Source organism: Electrona antarctica (genome assembly GCF_951216825.1).
Source record: "Electrona antarctica genome assembly, chromosome: 18".
Taxonomy (NCBI): domain Eukaryota; kingdom Metazoa; phylum Chordata; class Actinopteri; order Myctophiformes; family Myctophidae; genus Electrona; species Electrona antarctica.
In genome coordinates, this window is record NC_136799.1 from 32,639,453 (window position 1) to 32,666,375 (window position 26,923).

Below are 26,923 nucleotides of genomic sequence, written 5' to 3' on the forward strand. Positions count from 1 at the left end.
CCTGCTGCTGTCAGTGTCGCTGCATCATCCTTCTTTTATTGATATGGGGTTGTGAAGATGGCATATTTTATTGTTACACACGTAAAAACGCCACCATTCACATTGCAGACTTTTGAGCTGTACACGTGACATCCATAACATATCGGTCTCAATTTAGTTTACATACATTAACACACGCAGCATTGTTTTCTTTCATTGACAGACTGGCCTATATATATAGACACACACACACACACACACACACACACACACACACACACACACACACACACACACACACACACACACACACACACACACACACACACACACACACACACACAGTGAGCTGATGAACTACTGTTCCTCACACCACTTGGCTGTCAAAGTGAACTGTATCCGTCTGGATGACTGCATCCCTGGGGGGCTGAAGGTGAACATTAGATAAGCGTTTAGCTAATTCACAGGTTGCATGACGATAAGGCTTAACCTCAAGAATAGATGAACTCTGCACTGACTGGACTAGACCAGTGGTTCTCAAAGTGGGGTCCGGGCACCCCCATGGGGTCCTTGTGGGGGTTCCAGGGGGTCCCCAGCCAAATGTGTTAATACAACATCACAATCATTTAAACCACTTTATCCTTATGTTATACGTTGGCTATTCAAAAACAGCAGATGTACAAGCTTGCTTGTACATCTATTTGTGGTGAAAATACTTTTCAAATGTGAGTCCGTGGCCAAATACAATACCAATTCGGCGGTCCTTGACATGAAAAACTTTTGAGAACCACTGGACTAAACTATACAGTAACTATTTTACTGCAAGGAAAGGATGGTCACAGTCACATAACACACAGAAGCACTTGCTATGCCTCCCATGTCCATAACTTCAGGACATATATAAATGCATCATAACCAAAAGTCCATTCAGTAATCTTTATGTATTTGTGTATACTGGCTGCCAGTGTGCCAAACGCAAATTTCCATTTTATGTTAAATGTAATTGACAATATCTTTATCTATATATAGCACTGTCCAATTATAGTATATATATCTATATATATATATATATATATACATATACTCAGCCAATGAGCACTTAACAGTATACTGACTTATAATCACATTATAAATGCATTATAACAGTGATTATAATGCATTATACAACAATTATGTATTACGACTGAGAATAACAATAGGCCAAGATAAAAAGTCAGTGAATGACCAATAATTATGAATTATTATGATATAATAATTCATAGTCACTGTAAAAGGCTAATGTGTTATGATTGCACTATACTTAAGTGCTTATATGTTACAGTGTTATAAGACAATTACTATGCATTTACTTTACTTGACCTAATAAGTAATTATAAAATGCTTTATAATGTGTTTTATTATTGTTATAAATCATGATTATTTATGAGTTCTTATAATTATATAGTGTTATAACTGCATATAACTCTATACTAACTCATAAATATTGTATATTCTACATGAGTCAGACATGGTACGCATAGCAATTGTTACCAAACTATTTATAGAGCCTTTGAGCCGTGTGTGCTATGGTTATAATTCTGTTTTTGAATGTGATAATTGAATGGCCAAATTTTGCTTGTCCTTGTTTAGGGAAATGAATTCCTTGCCAGTTATGTGGTTGTAAACAACATGGTTATGTAGATGTGTGTGCGTGTGTGCGTGTGCGTGTGCGTGCGTCTCAAGTCTTCTCGTTTACTTTTCAATAAGTGAGACTCCTGCTGGCGATAAGCCTGCTGATTAAACACTTGTGTTTTTAACTCACCGTGTCATTACCCAGCATCCCCAACACACCCTTCTACCCCAATGCTTGTGAACATTTATGGACGTGCCATTCTGGTGCCAGTACAGTATGCCACAGTAAAGGGCAAGGAGGCAAAGGGGAATTTTCTGTGGCTTGGTTTTTGAGGTTGAGGTTTTACTCTGCCTGTTTATAGGCTGCCCCTCCCTCTCCTCAGGGCGTACAAGCTGTCAGATAACTACTGCAGTAACATATTATTCCTATAGTGTTAACTGAGGAAAGGTGTGGCTCTCCGGTACGCCATATGCTAACCAGCTGACCTTATCATAGGTTCATTCATAGGCCTTTATATCTTATTTGGCAACTTTCAACCTGGTGTCCATATTTAAATGAATACAACATTTCAAATAAAGAATAATGTCTCCCAAAAGAATGACTGACAATGCATTCTGATGCCATGCATTGGAAATTGGCTCTTTTTGCGAATCATCGTACAACAATGTAAAGGACTTACTTAAGTCATTCAGAGTGTTGCACATTCACCTGTATTCAAGAAATACACAGTATGAGTCCACATATGCAACATTACTGTTTTCCCCCTGCAGGGTAATAAAGGTATATATGTATATATATAACATACAGTATCTGTCTCGATATTTGAAGCAACCAAGTACTGCACGTCTTTAGGATACATCCATAGCTGCAGTACATTGTCATGTAACCTCTCAAATGTTCACCAAGTTCAGCCGAACATTTCATTTTCAACCTATTCACCTGGGGGTCTTTTCTGCTAACTTGCAAACTTTATCATAGGCAAATAACTTTCAACCTGACATCCATATTAACTCCAACGTTGGTCTCTCCTCCTCCATCTCTCTGCCTCCAGTGAACAGAGCATCTGCCAGGCGCGAGCCTCGGTCATGGTCTACGACGATGCCAGTAAGAAGTGGGTGCCCATCAAGCCTGGCCAGCAGGGCTTCAGTCGCATCAACATCTATCACAACACTGCCAACAACACCTTCAGAGTGGTGGGCGTCAAACTGCAGGATCAGCAGGTGAGACCTTCTGACATGCCCTTTGAAACCGTTACTACACTGAGGATAGAGGGTATAGATAGAGGTGAGACCTTCTGACATGCCCTTTGAAACCGTTACTACACTGAGGATAGAGGGTATGCGCGTGACGTCATCACTTACAGTTGGGTGCCACCGATATTGTCCCTTATCATTTGACCCATTTAGGCCTGACCTCAACATTTTAAAAAATCCTTCTAAATCCTCCAGTTTTCTGAAATAAATATTTTCACGATTTTTCAAAAATAGCAGACCTACAAAGCTCGTGATGAGCTTGTAGATCTGCTATTTTTCAATAGCTAAATTATAATGTTTAAAACACCAAAAGGGGTTCCCGCCCAAAATGGGTTAACTGTCCTTTTGCGCAGATCACGCAAACCTCAGCAAAAAGAAAAGGACAATATCGATGGCCTCCAACTGTAGTTGTTATGAGTGGCAAAAAACTACTTTCTGGCCTTGACAGCCCATACATCCAAACAGGAAAGTCCTATCTGATTGCATTAACCCATTTAGGCCTGACGTCGAAATAAAAAAAAAGTCTTCTGAAAGAATATATATTCAAAGATTTGTGCCTCATTTTCACGATATTTCAAAAATAGCAGACCTACAAGCTCGTAGCGCGCCACTCGGTGGCGCGCTATGAGCTTGTAGATCTGCTATTTTTCAATAGCTAAAGCATAACATAATGCTTAGTTAAAACACCAAAAGGGGTTCCCGTTCAGAATGGGTTAAACGATGTTAAACGACATACTTTATGCATGTGCATACCCTCTATAGAGAATAGCAACTGCATGTTGAATTCAATATTAATTCATACATATAATTCAGTTTTAATATTATTATTTAAAACTGCATTAAAATGTGTTTCACGGCATTTGACTATGGATTTATGACTACTCCATTGCTGTTCACTTTATGTGACCATATAAAAAAAATGCACCACATAAGTGGCTCTCAATGCATTCTAATGTGATGTAATGTAAGCTTATTGAAAACGGCAAATCGTTGGAGCTCGTACTAGGGAACCTGTTATCTTGTGGTTTGACAATAATGTTGTAGTGGAAGTTGCGTCGTAGAGGGTTTATCTATTCTTTCCTCCTTGTCTCCTGCCCCTTCCACCCAGTGGTGTAAAGTAACTAAGTACATTTACTTAAGTACTGTACTCAAGTACAATTTTGATGAGTTATTGAGTTATTCTATACATTACGTGAGTATTTCCAATATTGGATTATTATTGCAAAACATTACCCACTTCAGCACTATTATACATTTTGTCCATGCATAAAGAGTACTTTCTACTGTTGGTACTTCAAGTACATTTGGATACCAATACTTTGGTACTTTGTACTTTGTAGTGCATTTTGAATTCTGGACTTTTACGGAGTAAACGGACAGAGTAGTTCTCCATCGCAGTATTGATAAAAAAAAGTAATATAATTGAGTACCTTTTCCACCTCTGCTTCCACTAACGCCCTGCAGGTGGTGATCAACTACTCTATAGTGAAGGGTCTGAAGTACAACCAGGCCACCCCGACCTTCCACCAGTGGCGTGACGCTCGCCAGGTCTATGGGTTGAACTTTGCCAGTAAGGAGGAGGCCACCACCTTCTCCAACGCCATGCTGTTCGCCCTCAATGTCCTCAGCTCACCCGACAGTGGAGGTATGCTTGCTTCCTGGTGCTCATTTGTCTGTCGATCACGTTGGCTTTAAGCTTATTCCAAATCAAAGATTTGCAACGAGACAATAGGGCTGTCACGATAAAAAATTTAAGTTGACGATTAATTGTCACACAGATAATTGCGATTAACGATTTTGGCATTGAACATTGGAACATATGAATAAAGAATACATTTCTCATTGCCTGCATAAAACAATGCACAGGAAAGATATGACAAATAACTGAAATATAGAAAGAAATATAATATGACTGACATTTTTATACATATTGTACATATACAATGTATTGGGTCCCGGGACCTGTGGGTGGTCTTTTAGATGGGTCCCAGGGACATTTTATGAGTTCTACTTCAACGACGTTAAGAGTACAGTACTGAGTACAGTATTGCATCCCAGGACCCCCCAAGGGTGACATGATTGCTTCCCTACTTTCATTACTGCATATACTGTACATGTAGTGTAAATAGCAGTCAGTATTGTATGGTTAACCCATTTTGAGCGGGAACCCCTTTTGGTGTTTTAAACATTATGTTATAATTTAGCTATTGAAAAATAGCAGATCTACAAGCTCATAGCGCGCCCGAGTGGCGCGCTATGAACTTGTAGGTCTGCTATTTTTTTCAGATTTTTTTTTTTAGATTTTTTTTCAGAAAATTGTCATGATTTAGAAAACCTTTTTTTTAAATTTCGACGTCAGGCCTGAATGGGTTAACTGGTTGTTTTCTCTGAGTAAATTGCATAACTCTGATCATGTATTTATCCTGCTACTGTACTGTGCTCATTATGGTACATTTGTGCATTAGTTAATCTCCTGGAAGTGATAGCAGCTCTTTTTACGTGGTATGGCTGTATGTAATCTTCTGGAAGGAAGTAACACAGTAGATGGTATTTTTTACACGGTATGGTGTACGTTAGTTAATCTCTTGGATGAAAGAGATGGAATCTCTTTTTAGACAGTATGGTTTTACATTAGTTAAGCTCTTGGAAGGAAGAGATGTGTCACAGAGACTACATTTATTTTGGGAGCGTTCTACCCATTTCTGGCTGCCTGTCTGAATAATATATATATTTTTTAAAAGCTCATTAAAACTTTGACATATTATTGCTTATAGCAGCTTTAAGTACATTTTGATACCAATACTTTTGTAATACTTTAAGTTAATTTTGAATAAACCTTGGATCCACTGGCCCTTGGATGGAAGTGATAGATGTTATTCTAAGACATCTTTCAAATGTCAGGGTCAAATTTAATGGCACAAAATCAGGGAAGATGTGTATTGGCTATTCTGACATGTTTTATATGTAGCCAATTCATTTTTATTCAGTGAATTTTCAAGAGTCCAGTATATTCAAATGTATCAGGCGAGACGAATCAATCACAGCACTTCAATGAGTCCGACACTGCTTTAAATCAGCATAATCAGATATTGTATTCACGTTGCTTGAGCATATTAGGTTCCATTGTCATGGATACACCTTTAATCTTACGCTATAACACTTTATTTTAATAATCACAAAAGGGTACAATTATTCGATTGAAATACGGAAACAATTTGAAATAGTCAGGGCGATAGCAACTGTCTTGAGACGTTGAGAGTTTCGGGAGATAGAAACAGTTAGGTTGATATTACACATTTGTCTATGATACAAACAAATGTACAGGCTTCAGCTATTCTGAATGTTCCCGCAATGTCCCTATTGATTTAACGGTCTGTTAGAGCTGTGTGTGTGTGTGTGTGTGTGCGTGTGTGTGTGTGTGTGTGTGTGTGTGTGTGTGTGTGTGTGTGTGTGTGTGTGTGTGTGTGTGTGTGTGTGTGTGTGTGTGTGTGTGTGTGTGTGTGTGTGTGTGTGTGTGTGTGTGTGTGTGTGTGTGTGTGTGTGTGTTCTCATCTGAGCTGTATTGCCCTCTGCTGGTTATTGATGCATGCTGCATTTAGGCTTTGCTCTTTGTTAAGATAACAAAGCTAAGAGAAACATGACAAATGCTAATGTCAGTTGGAACTTACTTGGAAGCTCTTGATTGGGGGATCTGTGATACAATCTCATCCCAAAGTGTTTATTTTTTTGCAATACTGACTTATTTTAATTTTAAAAAAGAAAAAAAAAAGTGCCTTGTGTTCTGGATAACAATGGAACGAGCACATGAGGGACACGTGATTGTTGATTGCAGAATCTAAGGCTGCTTTGAAGATGTGACCCATTTATTACACGTTATGTTGGGACTCAGACCTGCATCTGAGGTCTGTCTCTGCTCTTAGTTTACTAAACAGCTCTGGTTACAAGCTACTTTTAAGCTGTGTGTGTGTGTGTGTGTGTGTGTGTGTGTGTGTGTGTGTGTGTGTGTGTGTGTGTGTGTGTGTGTGTGTGTGTGTGTGTGTGTGTGTGTGCGTGTGCGTGCGCGTGCTTGCGTGTCTGCGCACATGTGCACTTTTATGTCCAAGTCCAGAAGGTAATATTTGTGAGCGCGTAGCTCCGGTGTCATCCTGTTCTGTCCTGGTTGCTTTCCTATTGGTGTGTGTGTGGCCCGGCAAAAATATCCCATGGAGCCTTCCTGTCTTACCCCACCATGCTCACATGCTGCCTCTACTTTTTTGGGGGAGTATTTGGATGCGGCACCATGGGCCTCCTCGTGCAAGCCCAGGCTGTCTTGGAATACAGCGTCGCTCCTGCATGCAAAACCTTCCCTCCTCTGCCTCTCCAGTCACCACTGTCCGTATTCTTTCCCGTCAACCAGTGCCCCTGCCGCCGGACAACCAGACTCCTCACTTCCTGGAGTCCCAGTTAGCCGCCTGACATCCAGCACAGGGAGTAATACTTGTATAGAAGTCTACGTATCATAAAGCAGTGTTGGCATAGAGGAAGTGGTGGCATCAGAGCAGGGGACAGTAGGGCCGGTTCATCAGTGCACAGGAGGGTGCCTCACCATGCTGACTTCAGACATGTCACCTGGTGTTCTCAGAAGAGTGTCCTCAACCATTATCACCCTCAGTAAGTAGCCTACTGTAACAGTCAAGAAATGTAAGGCGTAGCCACAACAACATGTTGTCTTTGAGAATGGCACACTTGTCAAAAACACTGTAACTACATTGACTCTGGCCGTTGCATCCCTATTTTGGGAAACTTTTACCAAGATTTAACTATTGCATTGAACCTGTCCAAGAATCCAATGGAGGTGTGGTAGATGTCTCTGTTATGTTACTTATTGTCTTCTCTGAATCTGTCAGAATCTGCTTTTCATTTTTTTTAATGTTTCTTTTGTGGCTTTCGCCTTTTATATTTTTATGGAGGGACAGACAGTAGGCTGACAGGAAATGGGGGGATGACATGCAGTAAAGGCCGTCGGGATCGGGAGTCGAACCCGCGGCACACTGCCAGACTGGATTACCAGCCAAGGTGCCTGGACCGCTGAGCCATGGCCCAGGCCAGAATCTGCTTTTATAATGAGAAAAGGTATTGGGACGGGCAGAGATATACAAAACAACTGAATATCATTCCTAGAATACCTTCAGATGTGTTTGGTTGGAGGGTTGAAGATATCTCGCCTTCCCCATGGAACACAACAAGATAGGAATAGAGAGGTTGATGTAGAGAGGTTGGTGTCCGTGCGTGCGTATGTGTGTGCATGTGTGCGTGCGTGTGTTTGGGTCCAGCCCCTGGCTTCACATCTAGGGGAGCTGTTGATAGCAGTTGGGTAATGATCATACAAGCATGCCACATGCACGCACGCACGCACGCACGCACGCACGCACGCACACACACACACACACACACACACACACACACACACACACAAGCATGTGTATACATTAGGCTACTACACAGCAGCACTGGCCTTGTTTATTCCCCTGTGTTCTCCATACTGTGTCTGCAGGCCTGATCAAGCCCTCTCCTCCCCTGGGCTGACTCTATTTCCTTTACCATAGCAACAACTATGTCCACACACACAAAACTTAAAGCTTTTTTGGTGAAAAGATTGTGATGGTTAATGAGAGATGGCAGCCGGTCAATGCAGTGAACATGTTGACTGAAGTCATGTAATTTATTTCAACTGTATCTGGTGTTTTGACAGGTCATATTTGTTTGACTCTGACATTGCAGCAACACATCACTCGAATCGTCACGTAAGGTGAATTTGTGTTGATGCAACAAAACCATGCTGTTGCCACAAACAAAGAAATGTATCTGGGGGCACTTGTGCTGCATGGCACCACCAACATATATCATCAAGCTTCTCAGAATCGGAGAAGACAAGACACTTTAAAATGCATTGCTTAATCCTAGGACGGCAGTTCTATCATCAGCATCAGCAAGCAACGTCTTTTAAAGCCTCTCTATTTCTAATGATCTGAACAGCAAAACGTATACTAGATTGGCTCTGTTAGAATATAGTGCTTGATTAGGTGTAGTCTATGTAGATGATTAGTAATTAAATATCTGCCCCATCTCTCTCCTGGCTTATGAAAAAGCTGATTTACAAGCTTTGTGATGCAAATGTGATGCATTTAGCATGACATTTTGACACATTGCGAGCTTGTAGACATTCTGTTTTTGACAAGCGACACCGCTGTACGATAAAAGTATAAATGAGGCTTTAGATAGAGAATCTCTGCGCCACGGTGTGCAGAATATTTGCTAAATTTAGTGTGTACTGTGTGTAGCTGTGCCAGCAGAGCAGATAATTACCATGAGCTAACGAGCGGAGTTCAGAGGCATGTCACACAGGGAAGTGTTTCTCCCGGGCATCTTCTCTCTTTCTCAGCGTGAAGCAGCAGAACAAAAGCATTCTATCAAACAATTCGACTACAGCAGATGAAGCACCGTCTTGTCTTGACAGTGACACACCAGACGACCCGAGGCCGATTCTACAAATACCTTCTAAATCAGTAGTTCTGAAAAAAATAAAATGAATAGTAGTAGTGTAGTTTTTTTCCAAAAATGTTCAAAAATAGCAGATATACAAGTTTACAGTGTGGTACAACGTGATGAGCTGTGAGCTTGTATATCTGCTATTTTTGAATAGCCAACACAAAAAACCTAAGGTGACACGGATGCTTTCCCAGTTTTTAATCGCCCGGTTCGTACTTCGGTGCGTGCCTAGAATGGCAGACCTACAGTGCAGTACAAGTTCACAAGCTCGCGAGCTTGTAGGTCTGCTGACAAATACAAACGTTTCAGCAGTTACAGTTGGAGGCCATCGATATTGTCCTTTTCTTTTTGCTGAGGTTTGCGTGATCTGCGCAAAACCCCTTTTGGTGTTTTAAACATTATGTTATAATTTAGCTATTGAAAAATAGCAGATCTACAAGCTCATAGCGCGCCACCGAGTGGCGCGCTACGAGCTTGTAGGTCTGCTATTTTTGAAAAAATGTGAAAATATTTATTTCAGAAAACTGGAGGATTTAGAAGGATTGGTTGGTTCAAATGATAAGGGACAATATCGGTGGCACCCAACTGTATGCCGTCAAAGCTGGTACGCGTTGAACCGACGGCATCCTTATTTAGGCTAACTCTTCCCTCGTGTTGACTAAAACCACTGTCCCACCCCCACTGCCGCTGTGCGGCTCCAGGCACAGGAAACATCACCCACGGGTGTTCTTGGTGTCATGGTGGGCGTCGAAGTTGAAGTTTAATGACTGGTATTCTGGCTATGTGTTAACTGCTACCCCTGATGCTCCCTGTTTACAGTCAGCTCAGAATAGGGACTCTAACTTTGGTACTCAGGCAGGGGGGAGGGTTGTGAGGGGAGGTGGAGGGTGACCATCACTCTGCACGGAAGTAACAATTTTTTTGTCACCTCAGGTCAACAAGCACAGCCCTAAGCACATCACTTTAATAATAATATATTTTATTTTATGCAGATTCATCTAATAGTAATAACTAAAAGAATTTATATAGCGCCTTTCAAAAACCCAATGACTTTACACTTCACTTTACAATTACAAAAATAAACAAACAATTTGCCAAAAGTCTGAGTGAACAAGTGTATCTTCATTGCGGAAGTGAAAGAGTCCAATGTTGGCGTCTGGCGAATCTCCATGTCCATGGGGAGAGCGTTCCAGAGGGCAGGGGCTGCCACGCTGAAAGTTCTATCGCTTAAAAAAAATAAGCTCCAGACCTCCCAAAACAAACTAATCAGAGTTGTTAGGCCTAGGGCCCATGACCCACCTCTGTGCAACACAATTCGATAGCATTGGTTGGCTGAGGCTTCGTACACACCTACACAACAAATGTTCGGTCCGTGTGTGATGTCTGATTGCTGTTTGATTGCTGCTTCAATTCATTTTCAATGGGAGTCACATGGTTTGACCAAACATTTTTGTTTGAGGAGATCAGCAATCAGCAATCAAACACAAATGTTTGATCAAACCATGTGACTCCCATTGGAAAGGCATTGTGGTGGCCCAAAAAAACGACCAAACATTGCTTGATTGGTGTTTGGTACGTGTGAATGAGGCCTCAGTGTAGAAGACAGAGTCAAGCAACCTAAAATGGGACTAGCATTCAAGATTGTAAATGCAGCTCTACCCTCCATCCCCTCCGTGCCCATTTACTTGACTGATTACCTCAAAAAGGTGAGCAACTCCCACAGCCATAATGCTAGAGGGAGTGTAAATAATAATCTGGTGCCACCCTTTTTCAGAACAAATATGGGTAAATTCACCTTTCACAGCACTGCCACTCAAGTGTGGAATGCCCTGCCCCCTTCCCTCAAAACAAGCAAATCACTGAATCCTTTAGAAAGGGTCTGAAAATTCACCTGTCACTGTCATCATATCAGGTCAAAGGGAGAGAAGGTGATTGCCCCACCTCTTTACCCCCCCATTTTATCATCGTATTTCTATTCCAACCTGTACATGTAGATTTAATATGTTTGAGAAACCAAACCAAAGAAATTGTTGTTGTCACTGTTGTTATTGTGAATGAATGCATGGGACTGTTTGCATTTTATTGTCTAATAAAATTATCAATGAAAAATTTGGTGTGAGGGATGGTGAGAAGCCCCAAGTCAGAAGACCTCAGGTTCTGCACTGGGGTGAAATCCTGGAGGAGGTACCGTGCTCCTAGGGTATGGAGAGTTTGCAGAACTTAAACGGAAGCCGTTGTAGGTGTTTAAGGATGTTCTGTCAGGGCATGGTACCTAGGTTTGCTTTGATGTTAAAAGGATAGGCAAAAAAAAGCCATTGGCTTCAGCCTAAAACGTTTTGGTCTTCTGGCTACAGAAGTTGTAAGACAAAAAAAAATGTTTAATGATCATTTTATGACCAAAATAAACTACTACTACTACTACATTTCAGGGACTAGTGTAGGCCAGAGGGTCGGGAGTCGGGACCCATTTGTGGGTGACAGACCCATTTTTATGGGTCACGGCTCAAGTAAAGATCCCATTTTCTTTTCCTACATTTAAAAAAATATTTTTCAAAAGATTTCTTTTACATAAAAAAATAACAAAGCAAACAAACAAATCTAAGAAATTCCATAAATGATTTTTTTTTTAAAATAGTTACAAAGTAGTGAAAATTCGATCTCTCTTTTGGGTCTCAACTTGAAAAGTTTGGGAACCACTGGTGTAGGCTATACTGTGCTTTGTTAATGCTCTCTATCGAGCCTTGCTCTTTAGACGACTAGATCCAGGGGTCCCGGGTTCGCCTCCTGGCCGAGGCTTCATTGGTGGCAGTGGTGTAAATAGGCACCATTCCTCTGCGTTACAGACCTAATGACAGCATGTTACCTGTCTGGTTGTGGAGGTCCACCCAGTCAGTCGAGCCTAGCCCCTGACTGGTGCGTGGACACGCTTCTACAGTAGGTAGGGGGGGGTGACTGTAGGCTATACGGTGCTGCTTACTGCTCGCTATCGAGCCTGGCTCTTTAGTCGACTGGTAATGTATGCACCATCGGAACCATGGGTTTGGGGTACTCCCGGCCGAGGCTACACTAGTATCTGTGTAGTTTGGGGCCCTTTGCTATTTGCATTATATTGCTATTGTAATATAAATCTCTTCCATCTGTTTCGTCAGTGTTCATTTGCTACGTAATTTCACCCCGTTAATTCAATTACACTGGTTTCTATACTGCTGTGGTTGAAACTCCTGAGGTTAGCATCATTAGATTATGAACAGAATAATAACAGCTTGCTTGGCCCTCCAGGGCAGAGTCACTGTATCTCATGTGATGCCTGCTGAGGTCTGCGCATTCATTAAACGCTGTCTGTTACATGACACTCATGTATAATAACACTGTATAATATGAACCTATTATCATTTCAAGTACATTCAGATGACCATTCTCCGACAGAATCTCACCCACTGCTCAGTGCAGATTGAGTTGTACAGTATCACTTGCTAATTCAGTTGTTTCTAGTCCGGTAAAACGTGTTGATCTCAACTCGGGTGGCACAGAGATAAAGTCTGTGCTCTCCCCTGCAGACTATTGGGTTTGAATCCTTCTCGACGCCTCCACATTGGACGGGCGCTCCAATTGACCCTGTTTGAGGAGGGCGAGAAGCTGGTCAGGCTAGTCCTTCAAGGTGCCTGTTCAGCAGGGAGAGGAACTGGGTCATATTGCGTCTTGCGTGTTCCTCCTCCTCCGCATACGTTACAACTTCCCGGTGAAACTCCGTAAACATAAACATGTAGGGGTTAGGAGTGTGTGGGGAAAATTGGCAGTTGGCATAACGACTAAATTGGGAGAAAAGGGAGGGGAAATAAAAGAAAAAAATGGAGGAAAGCAAAGCAATCACACCATTTGTTACTGTCTAATCACAGTGACCTAATTGTTCTACATGGTAGCATTATTGTTGTATGCACAATAATACAGGATACAGACAAAACAATTGGGGTCAGCGTCAGCAAGCATAGAACACATAATTATAAAGGCCTGCAAAGTTCTTATTTCAATCAATCTTATTTATTTGGTGTGCGGACTAATGTATCCTGTCTTGCTAATTGATGTCAGGGGAAAATAGGATATGGTAATGTAAAAACCAACAACAACAACAACACAACGATGTGGGCACAACAATGTGAGCTCTAATGTAAACAGAAGCAGCCAAAGTGAGGAGGTGCTGATGCAAGCTCACGCTGCAAGGACTTTAATGAGTTGATTATTACAGGCTGGTAGAGATGGAGGGATGGAAAGAAGAGCAGGAGAGCAGCTCATTATCAGGACATGATACATATATCTATTCAGTGGAGGAGCAAAAGGGAGGATTGTTTGTGCTTTGCTAATGTAAAAATGGTTCTGTTGCATCAATACACCCCATCAACCCAGGCGTCCCTATTGTGGGGCAAACATTCCGTCGAAAACATCAAATCTGCAATCTCACGATGCATCGAGATGGGAGGGATCAGTAATGAAAGAATGTGAACAGGAATGTGAGAGGTAGATAAACCCCTTAGCACTAGCTCCTCTGAATACAAGTATTACTTGTTTTTGCTGCTGTGGTTATGCTAAGCAGGTCTACTTTGGTTTCTTGCTCACTTACGTTTTATTATTTAGATATGTTTTTGCTTGATCGCAAATGTTAAGAATGTTCTTTGGATGGGTCCTAGACTGCTTCTAGGTTTGATGACCTGGAATCCTAGTTTCTTTGATACACTGACTGTCAGTGACTGAATCGTTTTCTTTGCACTCTATGTATGTGTGACTGTTGTTTGTTGACTAGGGTGCATGCCATTTGCTCTGATTTTGCACTTGTAAGTCGCTCTGGATAACAATGTCTGGTAAATTGTAAATATATAATTTATACAGAGAAAGGATATAGCATAGTTTATACTCACAGGCTATACAATAGTAGATATACTGTACCGTACAAGCTCATAACACTTTGCAAATCGTGATACATTTTGCTCTTGTATATCTACAAAGTGCGGCTCGTCATATAACTCGGCAAAATTGTGACAAAGATTGTGTAATATAATTATGGATACATTTGGGTGGAGGTAGAAGTGAAGGAGGTGAAATGGAGGGCATACAGTATACTCATATGTATTCAGAGTATACAAGATGTTGAGAGAGGGAATGGAAGACGGGGAGAGAAGGACGGGGTGCAGATGGATGTCACACCTCAGCTGAATGATGACACATGACCTCACCTCAATTTATAGAATTTACTGACTGTCAGTCAGTGTTATTTTTGTTAGGTCATATCTGGTCTCTCTCTCTCTCTCTCTCTCTCTCTCTCTCTCTCTCTCTCTCTCTCTCTCTCTCTCTGATGTATTCATGTACATCTTTTGAGATTGTGTTGTGATTATTTTGCAGTTTTGGTCCGTGCTATTATATTGTTGAGGTTGTTCATGTCTGACCACCACTTCACTCAAAAATGCTACGAGAAAAATCAATCTGTAAACAAAATGACCGGACGGGCGGGACGGCATTACTCTTATTTTGGCAGTATCTAGACACATATTCAAAGCAGGGTGAATGACAGATTAGTCTGTCATTCCGCTTGATGAGATGTTATCGACGAGAATGGTTATAGCATCCACTGTCTGATGTTTCAACTGGGTGCTACGGTTGCCTGCTATGATCATATTACTACCGCTACCGTCTCTTACAGGTCCAGTCGTCCAGCGCCAAAATGGTCCATCCTCAGAGGACGCCGATGCACAGAGGAGGTAAGGAACCCTCTGACCACTGTATATCGCTGTTGTCGGGCAGAAACCTCCTTTCTCCATATGTTTTTGTTCTTGGTCATTTTTTTTATTATTTTCTACTTGAATGATCATACACTACTACAGCGTCAAAAGTAGCAGATCTACAAGCTCGGGCAGCCCCTCAAGCTTTTGAGCTTGTCGAACTGCTACTTTTGAATGTGAATCCTGAAAAGTAACAGTTTTGGACATATGAGGTTTACACCCGACAGAGACCATATAATAACGCAGTGGTTCTAAAAGTTGGGTTCGGGGACCCCCCCCCCCAGGGTTCCAGAGAGTCCCCAGCTAAATTATTGAACCAAATGGACCCTTACAGATCTGTAACCCAGAGATTGTACATATTGCTTCCGTTTGTACACTCTCTGCGTTATGGGGGTCCGTGGCCTAATGCTCGCTAAACTGGGGGTCCTACAGTGTTGTGAGAACCTCAACCAGGTCCCGCAATGAACACAATACAATGCTCCAGGGATGAGGTGTTTTTGTAGGCCTAGCTCGTCGTTTGTACTCCTGCCATCATGCTATTGGTTCCCACTGAGGATTTATAATGGAATTCTTGCATTGGGTCTTAGTTAAATTAAGAAAATAAGGGGGATCACAGAGTGAGGGCCACATAAATAAAGCTGTAGCCCTTCCTGCAGCTGGCCGTAAGTCAGACCCAAGGCACTTTACTGCATGTCGTCCCCTCTCTCTTTTCTGTCTCTCCCTGTCTTGGTGTAAAATGAAACATAAAATGACAAAAGATAATAATACTAAGTAAATCAATAAAATAAGCTCTTTAGCAAACAAAGGCTTATGATATTATTAACATATCTTGTCAACATGATAATCTTCCCAAATCAACACACGGAATGAATATACATTTTAAAAAGCCGGCTTCAAAGCTCTTGGTTGAGGTAATGATGGGTGTAATTTATGTCATAGAACAAAACATGGTTTTATGTTAACCACAGACCTTAGCTTCTGCATAAATTGAAACCCCATGGTGAAAAACTTTGGAACAGTGAACTCTGACCTGTGTTTAAGGACTACAAACTGTAACACGCTATTGACAGTGATTGTGTACATTTACTCAATATTTCGGCTATTTGAAAATAGCCGAACTACAAGCTCACAATGTGTTGTGAGCTTGTAGATCTGCTATTTTCAAAAGATCTTTATACAATTTGAAAACTTGAAATGGGACATTCTGCATAATGAGTATGTTTACTTTTGGTACTTACATATATTTTTATGACAATACTTTTGTACTTTTACCAAAGTAAATTCTGAATGCCAGATGGAGTATTTCTACATTGTAGTACTGATACTTTTACTCAAGTAACAAATGTGAGTACTTCTTCACCACCGCATTTCTTGCACGCTGACTGTCTACTCTCCCAAAACAACAGTGGAAGTTGGCAGTGACAGAGACCACCGAAGTAGACATTGCTAAATTGGGAGAAGATTACAAACAATTGTTCAACAACAAAACACAGACCACATGTATTTTTGGAGTACAATAGAACACACGTCATCAACAGAGAACTGCAATTAAAACACTCGACAATAACACAAAATAAGACCTCATGTTCCCGCAAATCATTCATTCATTCCATTCATTGATATACTGTGCAAATATTTTAACTGTGTCATATTCTTTCTTGTCTGTAGGATGATGGAACAACATCAGATGCAGGCGCACAAGGAGAGAGAGCGGCGAACATCAGGATCAGGTGAGGCCTAAACTAACATGCCCACGCCTACCTACAAACTGTACATACTGTGTACACATACACACGCACACACGACACACGCACGCACACACTTCTTATTGAGGACAACTCCACACGCCTGGATACACAAACAGACATCATACAGACATTCTCGATGACACGAGACTGTCAACAACAAACATCTGACAATGCACCTGAGTTGCCAAGTGACAGATATTTACCCTGCTGTAAACAGTGCTCAATACTTTCACTCTGCAAACAGATGAAGTCACCGGTAATATCAGAGTCCCAGAACGCTGTTTCCTATGGAAACGTCGAAATCGAACAAGGGTGCAGTACTGTAGCTCCTAGATGTGTGTGTGTGTTGGATCCACCCTTTAGGTTCACCCACTTTTTCCTTGTTGGTATGCTGTTTATGCTGTTTGCTCGTCCGTGCACACCTGCCAACACTGATTATGACCCCTTAAACACCATAAACACAACCATGAATACCCTCCTCTTTCCCCTATCAGTATTTTATTGTATTATCCTCCCTGCCCCTGCAACATGCCCTGCACTCCATCTCGTTCTTCCAGCTACTGTTGGTGGTGCTGGTGAAATGTCACATGCGTTCTGGCTCAGTCATGTTGCATTCTGCTGCTTCTTTTAGTTTGATGCTGTTTTTTAAATTATTTCTTATTTGCTGTTGTTTGCTTCTATTTTTTCGATTGCTCCTGATTATTTTAATTTTTTTCTCATCGTGCTCGGTTGCTTGGTTGATTGCTTTTCATTCTTCTCACATTTATTCTCTTTTTGTTTTTGTTTTTTCTTTGTTTGTTTGCCTGTTTGTTGCCTCTCTCCCTTCGCCTGTATCTCCTCTTCCTCTCTCTTGTTTCTGCCTTGCACTCTCTCTCTCTCTCTCTCTCTCTCTCTCCCCCTCTCTCTCTCTCTCTCTCTCTCTCTCTCTCTCTCTCTGTCACACTCTGTCTCTCCTCTTTCTGGCCGTCACAGTCGTTTCCACCCTCCAATACAAAATGTCCACAAACCCCATCCACCCAGACACTCCTCCTGAGTACAGACAGTTCCGTGCTAGCACACTGCCTCCCTCCTACGTCCGCGTGGCGTCCGCCTCCCCTCCCTCTTCCTCGGCCTCCTCCTCCTCTCCCTCCCAGGAGAGAGAGGGTGGCGGCTCGGCCAGGGAGAAGGCCCAGCTCTCCTCCCAGCTCTCCACCTCCCTGGCCTCTGCCTTCTCTCCCGTGCAGACCGGAGTGAACACCATGGGCCGCCAGGTTCGCCAGATCCCCTTGTCTCCGCCCACTACCGCCCGCCACCTTCACCAGCAGCAGCACCAGGACGTCATCATGCTCCCCCCTAAACACGGCACCTGGTCTGCCTCTCACATGCACCATTACATGTACGGCCACGCGCCCCCGTCCTCCTCTCCCCCCGTCATGATGGCCTTGCACGTGAAGCAGGGCCTGCCTCCGCAGCCCGTCCTCCCCGTGGCCCTCCCCCTGCCGCCGCTGAGCTCCAGGGCCAAGCCCCCTCCGCTCGACCCGAGCATGGCCTCCCACCACCAGCACCCCCACCACCAGCCCCCACAGCCTCACGCCAACGGCCAATCGGAAGACTACTACTCCCCCCATTCCCAGCACCTACCGATGACCCCGCAGTACTGCGAGGCGGTTCCCCTGCCTCCTCTGACGGGTCAAACGGCCCCAGGCCATCCCCAGTATCCATCCAGTTTCTACCCTCAGCAGCAGCAGCAGCAGCAGGTGTACCAGCAGCCCCCCTCCTCCTCCTCCTCCTCACCCCCCTCTTACACTGCCATGTCTGACGGGGGCACACTCAGGAAGACACCCTCTCCCCCCGTCCCCCTGCAGGGCCCCCCCGTGGCCACCAGTAAGTATGATGAGGAGAGAGGAGGAAGGAGACTCTCCGCAGAGGGATGTGTGTTTGTGTGTATGTACTGGCGCAGACACGTGCACAGGTGGGCGCTATTGAACTTTACCCTTCCACCTCATGAGTAGACATCTCAGTCATTACATTTTTCAAACCCACAAGAGCCTAAATGTTACATGCATATACTGTACATCAGCTCTGTGAAATAATGGTGAGCCATGCTGAACATGACCTGATCATTACCAATTAGTGTTAACCAAATCATAGTGCATGTTTTTTTTATTAACCAGTTCTTGGTGATCAACCAATTAATAAATGTCCCACTCTTGCACTGATGTGCTCTTGAGCAGCTTAACATTCAACTGTTGCCAGGTACTTCCAGAGGTGTGTGCGTGCGTGCGTGCGTGTGAGTAGGAATTAAGCTCTTAAGCCTTTCCTGGGTGAAAAGGTTTCAGTTAATTTAGCTTTTAACATGTCCTCTTTGTTTTGTCCGCTTCCAGGTCCCCCTGTCTCTGCAGGTCACCCATCATCCCTGCTGTCTGTAGCCCCGCCTCCAGCTCCAGCCCCTGCACCCATGGCCGGCCCTCCGGCCCCACCACCTCCTCCCGGACCCCCGCCTCCGATGGCAGTGCCACCGCCCATGCCCCCTCCACTGCCTGCCTGTGGAGGGCCCCCTGGAGGGGTGCCCGGACTACAGCCCTCAGGATTGGCTGCTGCAATAGCTGGAGCCAAACTACGCAGAGTACAGAGAGTATGTATATCTGCTCGAGCCCCCAGAGCTCTGACTGGTGTCCATGATCTCTCCCCTTAGGGCAGTGATTCCCAACCTTTTGTTCCATTCTTACATCTGACAAAAGCTGAGAGTATGTGTTTATGTGCGCATAAACACATACTATATACTTCCCATACAATGAATAGCGTTGCGACATGTTTTTTTTTTTTTGCATAAAGGTTACAATATTCTCAACTTTTCAGCACAAGGCAGTGAGTCGCACAGTTCCTGCCTGTTTTGATGCCAGTAGATGTGGAACCCATCTACCGGTCTTTCAAATGCAGATGAAAGTTTAACATTATACTCAAAATCTACTGTTTTACTTTTAACCCTTATGCATGTTCTTCATCAGAGAGGGAGATACCGTACTTTGAATTCTATCCCCAGAATAGAAAATCAAAATAATAACTGGGACTGGGTTGTTTTCAATGACACATAATCCAGAAAATATATCAGAGTTGAACTTTGGTTCACAAAAGGTGTCATATACTAGCCCCAGTATGTTCCCTCAGCACTACGCTCATTCTGTAGCTCCGAGAGGAGGTCACACCCTGGGCCCCTCCCACCACGGTTCAGAAACGGCGCATGTTTCCACAAGGAACGCATCTTACAAAAAGGTTTTACACTAATTCAAATTTAGCATCGGCCAAGAAAATCCAAGTTTAAACGGTTACACAAGCATTTACAGCGGTTGTTTAGCATGTTTTTCAAGGAACTTGAAAAGCTTTAGCGCCTCCCCGGCGCCTCCCCTGGTCGAATGTGGAATTAAGATTTCCAACTGACTTCACTCGACATGCACGCGCACACGCACGACTTCCTTGATAAACATGGAAGCAGCAGACTAAACAACCGCTTTAAACGCTCGTGTAACCGTTTAAACTTGGATTTTCTTGGACGATGTTAAGTTTGAATTAGTGTAAAACTTTTAGAGCTACAGAATGAGCGTAGGGAAAGGGCACATATGGGGCTAGTCATATACATGAAATGATATATGGCTAAAATGGCATCTTGGCATCTTACAAACAACTCCAGACACTGTTTGTCTATTTCTGATCCTTTGGTTCCATCCTCTGTATTCCGCAGGATGAGAGCAGTCCACCTGGTTCTAGTGGTTCCAAGTCTGACTCCAACCGGTCCAGTGGTGGCAGTGGTGGAGGTGGAGAGGGACAGGGACTGATGCAGGAGATGAACGCTCTGCTAGCGCGCAGGTAAAACCCCTGATAAGATAGTTGTATTGTAGACCAATCTTGATACCTGAGACTGTTTTGTTTGCATTACACTTTAAGATATCCTTTGCAGGCTCATTTATTTTGTCTCTGTTCACGATTATAAGCTACTTAGCAACATAGATCACTCTCAAGAAGGTAGTTTTAATTGTGTGTTCACCACCAATCAGAGGATGGCCTGCTTACATCTTTTTTTCATGTCTATAACTTTCACTTCACAGACGGAAAGCTTCAGAGAAACCAGATGAGGTACAGTATGTCCCTGATTCTTGTAAAAACACTTAGTTGTCTTGTCTGGGAAACTTTAAGGGCTACACTACAGTATGTAATCCCCAGGAAGTGTACCATGTTTAAAAATGTGTTTTGTCATCATTCTTTCCTCTACAGGACGACCGCCAGAACTCAACAGGTACACTTCTTCTGCTAATATAATATAATATAATATAATATAATATAATATAATATAAGTTTTGTAGCCGAGTCTCCTTTCCATAGATGTACATGTTGGATGTTTTTAAAGACCTGCTTGAAATGGTCTCCCCAGATGCTGTGAAGAAACCATGGGAACGATCTAACTCTGCAGAAAAGTCATCGGGGGTGTCAAGGTCAGTAAATGGGTAAGAAGAGCTGAGAAAAGTCTACTCTGTACCCTTAATGGAAAAGAAAGTGTGACAACATTGTATGAGACATGATGGGGACATCATGCATCGTATGTGCTGGTGCACACAGGCAGTCTTATCAAGTGCCTTTTCCCTTAGTCCTCAGCTTTCTCTGTGGGTGCATCGCTATAGTTAATCCTTTAAACATAATCAAACAACATAAATGATGAAATTGCATCCAGACCAAAATCCTTTTTTTCCCACCAACTTAAAATGTATTCCAGTCTGTGAACACCTATGACCCAACGGGGAAGGCCCATAACAATTCATTATGCAGGCTACTTTCAATGTGGCATACCTATTTTGGGCAGGTTAATAATATAGAAAATTTGGAAGTTGGAAAATGCATGTCCCACCCAGTTATTGTCTCCACCAGGCCGAAGGCATGGGGAGAGAGTATGTTTTGCACTCCGTCCGTCCGTCCGTCCGTCTGTGAATAGCTAATCTCCGGCACCGTTAACCTGGTCGATGCCAAATTTTGCACACACTCCCTGGATGCCAACGATTTTCCAGAATGGCCTTTTATAGTGCCACCAGGAGGCCGACTTTTTACTCCAGATTCTGCCCAAAAATCCCGCAAATCGTTACACACTATCTCTATAGTCATGTATTCAAGACGGATCTGTCCGATATTTCATATTCCATCCTGATTGGCTAACATTGGCTTTCAAATTTTGCAGGATTGGCCCTTTTCAAATCATGAACACAGCGTGCAATTTACGTGAAATCTTTCACAGACTTTCCTACTAGGCTGAGGAATATATCCTGCCCTTTTCACATTGGCCTGTTATAGCGCCACCAACAGGTGGATTTTTGCAAAACACATTTTTGGAACAAAATGCCTCCAATCATCCAATTGCCATCAATGGTGTAAGAACAAATGGCACCCTTTTCACATTGGCCTATTATAGCGCCAGCAGGAGGCCACAACCTGACCTGTCCTGGTGGAGACCTGGTGTGTCCCTGTTATGCCTATATATGGAGTTCTTTGTCAGGCATTCCCAAATACAGTATGGAGTGTATGCAAATATCAGAACATATTTGTGATGTCAGAACAGGCCAGCTCCATATATGGAGCCTGGGCAGGGGCAGAGGCCTTTTGTGGCGGTTCTGGACAACCGTGGGTCCGACTATGCAGTGCCCGACACCGGGCACTGCACTCCCTGTGGTGGTGTGGAACACGTGTGTCGAATTTGAAGTCGGTGTGGCGAACGGTTCTCGAGTTACGTGGATTTCAGACGTACACACGTCTGCGTGCGTGCGAGCACGCACGCACGCACGCACGCACGCACGCACGCACGCACGCACGCACGCACGCACGCACGCACGCACGCACGCACGCACGCACGCACGCACGCACGCACGCACGCACGCACGCACGCACGCACGCACGCACGCACGCACGCACGCACGCACGCACGCACGCACGCACGCACGCACGCACGCACGCACGCACGCACGCACGCACGCACGCACGCACGCACGCACGCACGCACACACACACACACACACACACACACACACACACACACACACACACACACACACACACACACACACACACACACACACACACACACACACACACACACACACACAGAGAGAGAGAGAGACTTGGTGCATTTATAGTTATATTTTTTTAATTTTCTAAATTTTCAAAAGTAACCGATCTACAAGCTCTTAATAGAATAGATCCGATACTTTCCTGACACCATTGTACGATGCCTTTTGCTGTTTTGTCTTGCAGAGTAAGACCCATCGGTAGCACCAGTGATGCAGACACAGAGTTTGACAGGATGAAACAGGTTTGTTAGCCAACCTCACATTTCAAATTTGCAACCAATATTTATCTTTTATTAGTAGTGTTATTTTTTGGCAAATTGGAAAGAGATTATACATTATATACAGGGGATGGGGGGGCTGTCAGCTGGGGTGTTGAACTGTGAGGGACAAAGCGTTCCTCTGCACTCGCTACTGTACATCCTCCCAGTGAAGTTCCTCACTGCCAGAGGCTAAATTGAGACAGGCGATTTCATCAGAGTATCAGAGGAGGCACATAGTTTCAATACCATCCCTATGAACAGTCAGTCCCAAGACCAACCAGTAGGTGTCAGCAGACTGAGGAAGAGCTTGGCGCTAGAAACATAACCTTTGGCTGTAGTTTTATCATATCCATGGGAGTATCCGAGTGTGTATGTATTGTAAACTGTTTGTCTGTACATGCTTTTATAACCCTGAAAACTACTTTTTCAGGAAATCTTGGATGAAGTTGTACGTGAATTGCATAAAGTGAAAGATGAGATAATTAATGGTAAGTGAGTCTCAACCTGTTTCATGTCAAGTACCCCCAAGTTTGATATACATAGGCTTAATTTAAATCTGAGAGTTACAGACCCATAAGGGTTCATTTGATTGCTAATAAGTAAAAAACAATGATGTGTACCCCCTGGAACCCCCTCAATGACCCCTGGGGGGACTTAACGTTGAGAATCAGTGGTATACAAAAGCAATTTCTTTGCATATGAGATGCTTTTACCAATGGCAGAATAAAGTAATACAACCTGAATCCCTAAAATGCTAAAGCTTTTCAACTCTATTAATAATTCGTAGCTGTCATTCTTTCTCTGCACCATGTTAACAGCATGAATTCAGGGTATAACTGTGAAAAATGACACAGGATCAACTGCCATGGTCTAAAAAATGCCACTTTTCTTTGTCGTCCGTAGCCATCAGACAAGAAATAGGCAGAATCAGTACGTCATAATCTCACAGGAGCAACAGATAGAGTGGAAGAGCAGGAATTCGGAGCTGGAGGAGGACGGACACACAGATGCACAGACACGAGGACCAGGGAATGTTCTCTCAGCGTTTCTGTGACCTCGTGCGAAAACGTTGCCATGATTCAAGTTGCAGAAATGTTGTGCCAACATTTTGAGTCTGCTGGACAGCAAAGTAGAAGGAATAAGCAAAAAAAAAGTGAAGGTTGATTTATGCTCCGTCGCGCAACCTTTTCGACAAGCGTTGAGGTATAAGTTAACCTTGAAAAGGAAAAAAGGACTGATGAAAGATGGCCAGAAGAGAGAAACGAAAGACTGTACAGAGGAAGTAAGACTGATAAAACGGAGAAGAGGAAGTATGGAGGTGAATGGATGGCAGCTGGGGTGAATATGGACACTCGTGCCGAGTTTGGTGTTGTGATGGTCCTCTCTGTGCACCTATAAACTCAGTCAGCCCAGTGTTGCAACTCTGTTCTCTGTTCAGTCCGAGTCTTGAAAAGGAAATATTTTCGTTTTCTAAGTTTTTACCGTTTTATTATTTAAAAAAAAGAGAAGAAAACCTGTGGTGGTGATATTGATGACAATGATTATTTTATTGATATTATAGAAGGCGAACGGAAACTTGCACACCATTAATGTCAACCTTTTATATTTTATATTGTTATTTTTATTTAGTTTATCCCTAGTAGTATGACGACAACAAGCACAATACGGGCACACACGTTGCTGCAGACTCACATTTCCTCCCTCAAAAGCCTTTTTAATACCCTTTTCATACTGGGGTTGTACAACACTTTTTATTCCAGACATTTTGGAGAGCATATTGGTTAAACAAATACAATAAAAAAATAATTATTAATGTTCAAACCATACTTGAAAGTAGCCCTTTCATTCTGATTGGACATACAGTATATTAGAACAGTGCAGTGGAAGTGTTGATAATGGGAACAAAATAAAAATAAATTAAACAAAGATCAAGCGATTCACAGGAGGCAGGCAGTGATCACCCCATGTGCACAGTGCACACGCCCCCACCACCTCGTACAATTCAGCAGTCAAAGTCTCAAATCCCATCCCCCTGTTTCACCATCTCTGGCCACCCAGAGCACTGATAATTCCAAGTTAGTTTTCACTGGGCAATATTGAAGTAAAAGAATATATAAAGGACATCCCATGAAAGACACAGCTGACCGTCAGGTAATGCACTCCAAGAAAAAAATGAAATGCCCAGATATGAGAAACAGGAGTCCTACCTTGTTGATCCTGCCAGTAGCATATGCTTGTCTCAAAGATTAAGTAATGCATGTCTAAGTACAAACGTCTTGTACAGTGAAACTGCGAAGGAAATCATGACAACTACAATTCCAGTATGGTCAGGGTATTTCATTCTACATGTTTGGGTGTGCGAGCACTGGGATAATTCTCAAAACAGACCCATCACTGTAAATGTGCCACCTGGTTTTGCCTAGATATAAAGTGTAGTAGCAACTATTTAGTCATCCTATGCTTTGTGAACCTCCCGAGTATGCATGAAACCCTGTCTCGATAAATGAGTTTTTCATAAAAAGATGGAAAAGTAAAATGCTTAATTTATAACCCGTTGTATGGCGGTGTCAGTCACCAAAAATAGATCTAAAAGACCGACAAGATGTGACACCGTCTTATGAAGTATAAATCAGGTGGTACGTTTGCCATAGTGGTTTGTTTCCATGAATCCTCTCCCTTTCTATACATATAGACGTATAGAGGTTGAACTTTAAAAAACGGTAGCTATGTGAAAACATAATGGTTTTCCTCTGACAACACGCAAATATTGCATTGGTAATTAAGGTATGTGATGATGATAGCTAAATGTTTCTTTGCAGGGAAGATTTGCTGGAACATTGATTGTTGCATTTTCTCCATTCTGTCTGCTCTCGAAAACGTTCTGATTTAAAAGCTGGAAGTAAATTCATTCTAACAAAAATGAGTCCTGCCAGTTGTCTACACAATCTGTTTCTTTCACACATCTAAAAAAAGAAAGAAAAAGTCAGTTCCAATTTATACTTCAAGTCTGTTAGCATGGATTAAAGTTCTCAGTCGCCACGACTGATTTCAGTCATTTGGATTCCATAGAAGTCAGCATGTCTTTTATAGAAGCGTGTCCTGCAGCAAAAATATTGGTTATTTCAGTCTTCCAGAAAACCCTAATGATCTCAGATATTTCATAACCGCAAACGCCTCAATCTGCAATTTTTTCAACTGGTTGGCTGTATGGCTACCAAAACATCATACTTTTACCTAGTGTTAAGTGTGTAGGACACATGGTGCTAGTGTGTGGTGGCTCCTTTCACGGTTTTCACTTGGCCTAGCAAAAGATTTCAGTCGTGAGATTTTAGTTTGCTTTAATCCATGCTATCTATTTTCAGATATAGTAATCATTGCTATACAGTGTTTGTTCAGTAACAAGGGTCTCCCCATATCTTCAGTAAACAGAATTTTGAATTTTAGGCAATGAACTCCATAAAGATAGATATTTTTTACTATTTTCTCTCATTTCCAATTCCACATGTTTATCTTGCATGAGTTCTTTCCCTGAAAATGTATAACTAAAGAGATCGAGAGGCAGGGAGACCCCGTTACTGAGCAAACACCCTATTATTCATAGCAATGATTATTCTGAATATAGCTATTTTTTTAACACACACACACACACACACACACACACACACACACACACACACACACACACACACACA

The 26,923-nt window shown here is 42.7% G+C and overlaps 1 protein-coding gene across 6 annotated transcripts in view; it reads left to right on the forward strand.

Annotated features, from left to right (window-relative positions):
- The window catches only part of evla (Enah/Vasp-like a), a 63,239-nt gene extending 37,087 nt beyond the window's left edge, over window positions 1–26,152 (forward strand). For 2 of the 6 annotated variants that reach the window (XM_079528767.1, XM_079528764.1), the window contains exons 2-14: window positions 2,643–2,811; window positions 4,309–4,489; window positions 15,062–15,119; window positions 16,809–16,870; window positions 17,861–18,751; window positions 19,252–19,502; window positions 20,607–20,731; window positions 20,971–21,007; window positions 21,137–21,158; window positions 21,294–21,366; window positions 23,156–23,213; window positions 23,662–23,719; window positions 24,135–26,152. In XM_079528767.1, the coding sequence (XP_079384893.1) occupies window positions 2,643–2,811; window positions 4,309–4,489; window positions 15,062–15,119; window positions 16,809–16,870; window positions 17,861–18,751; window positions 19,252–19,502; window positions 20,607–20,731; window positions 20,971–21,007; window positions 21,137–21,158; window positions 21,294–21,366; window positions 23,156–23,213; window positions 23,662–23,719; window positions 24,135–24,172 (2,023 nt within the window). In that variant the 3' untranslated portion in view covers window positions 24,173–26,152. Of the gene's footprint in view, window positions 1–2,642; window positions 2,812–4,308; window positions 4,490–7,094; window positions 7,495–15,061; window positions 15,120–16,808; window positions 16,871–17,860; window positions 18,752–19,251; window positions 19,503–20,606; window positions 20,732–20,970; window positions 21,008–21,136; window positions 21,159–21,293; window positions 21,367–23,155; window positions 23,214–23,661; window positions 23,720–24,134 lie in introns of those variants that run through there. The other 4 variants (XM_079528766.1, XM_079528765.1, XM_079528768.1 and 1 more) reach the window with 4 other exon arrangements.
- The last annotated feature ends 771 nt before the right edge of the window (window positions 26,153–26,923 follow it).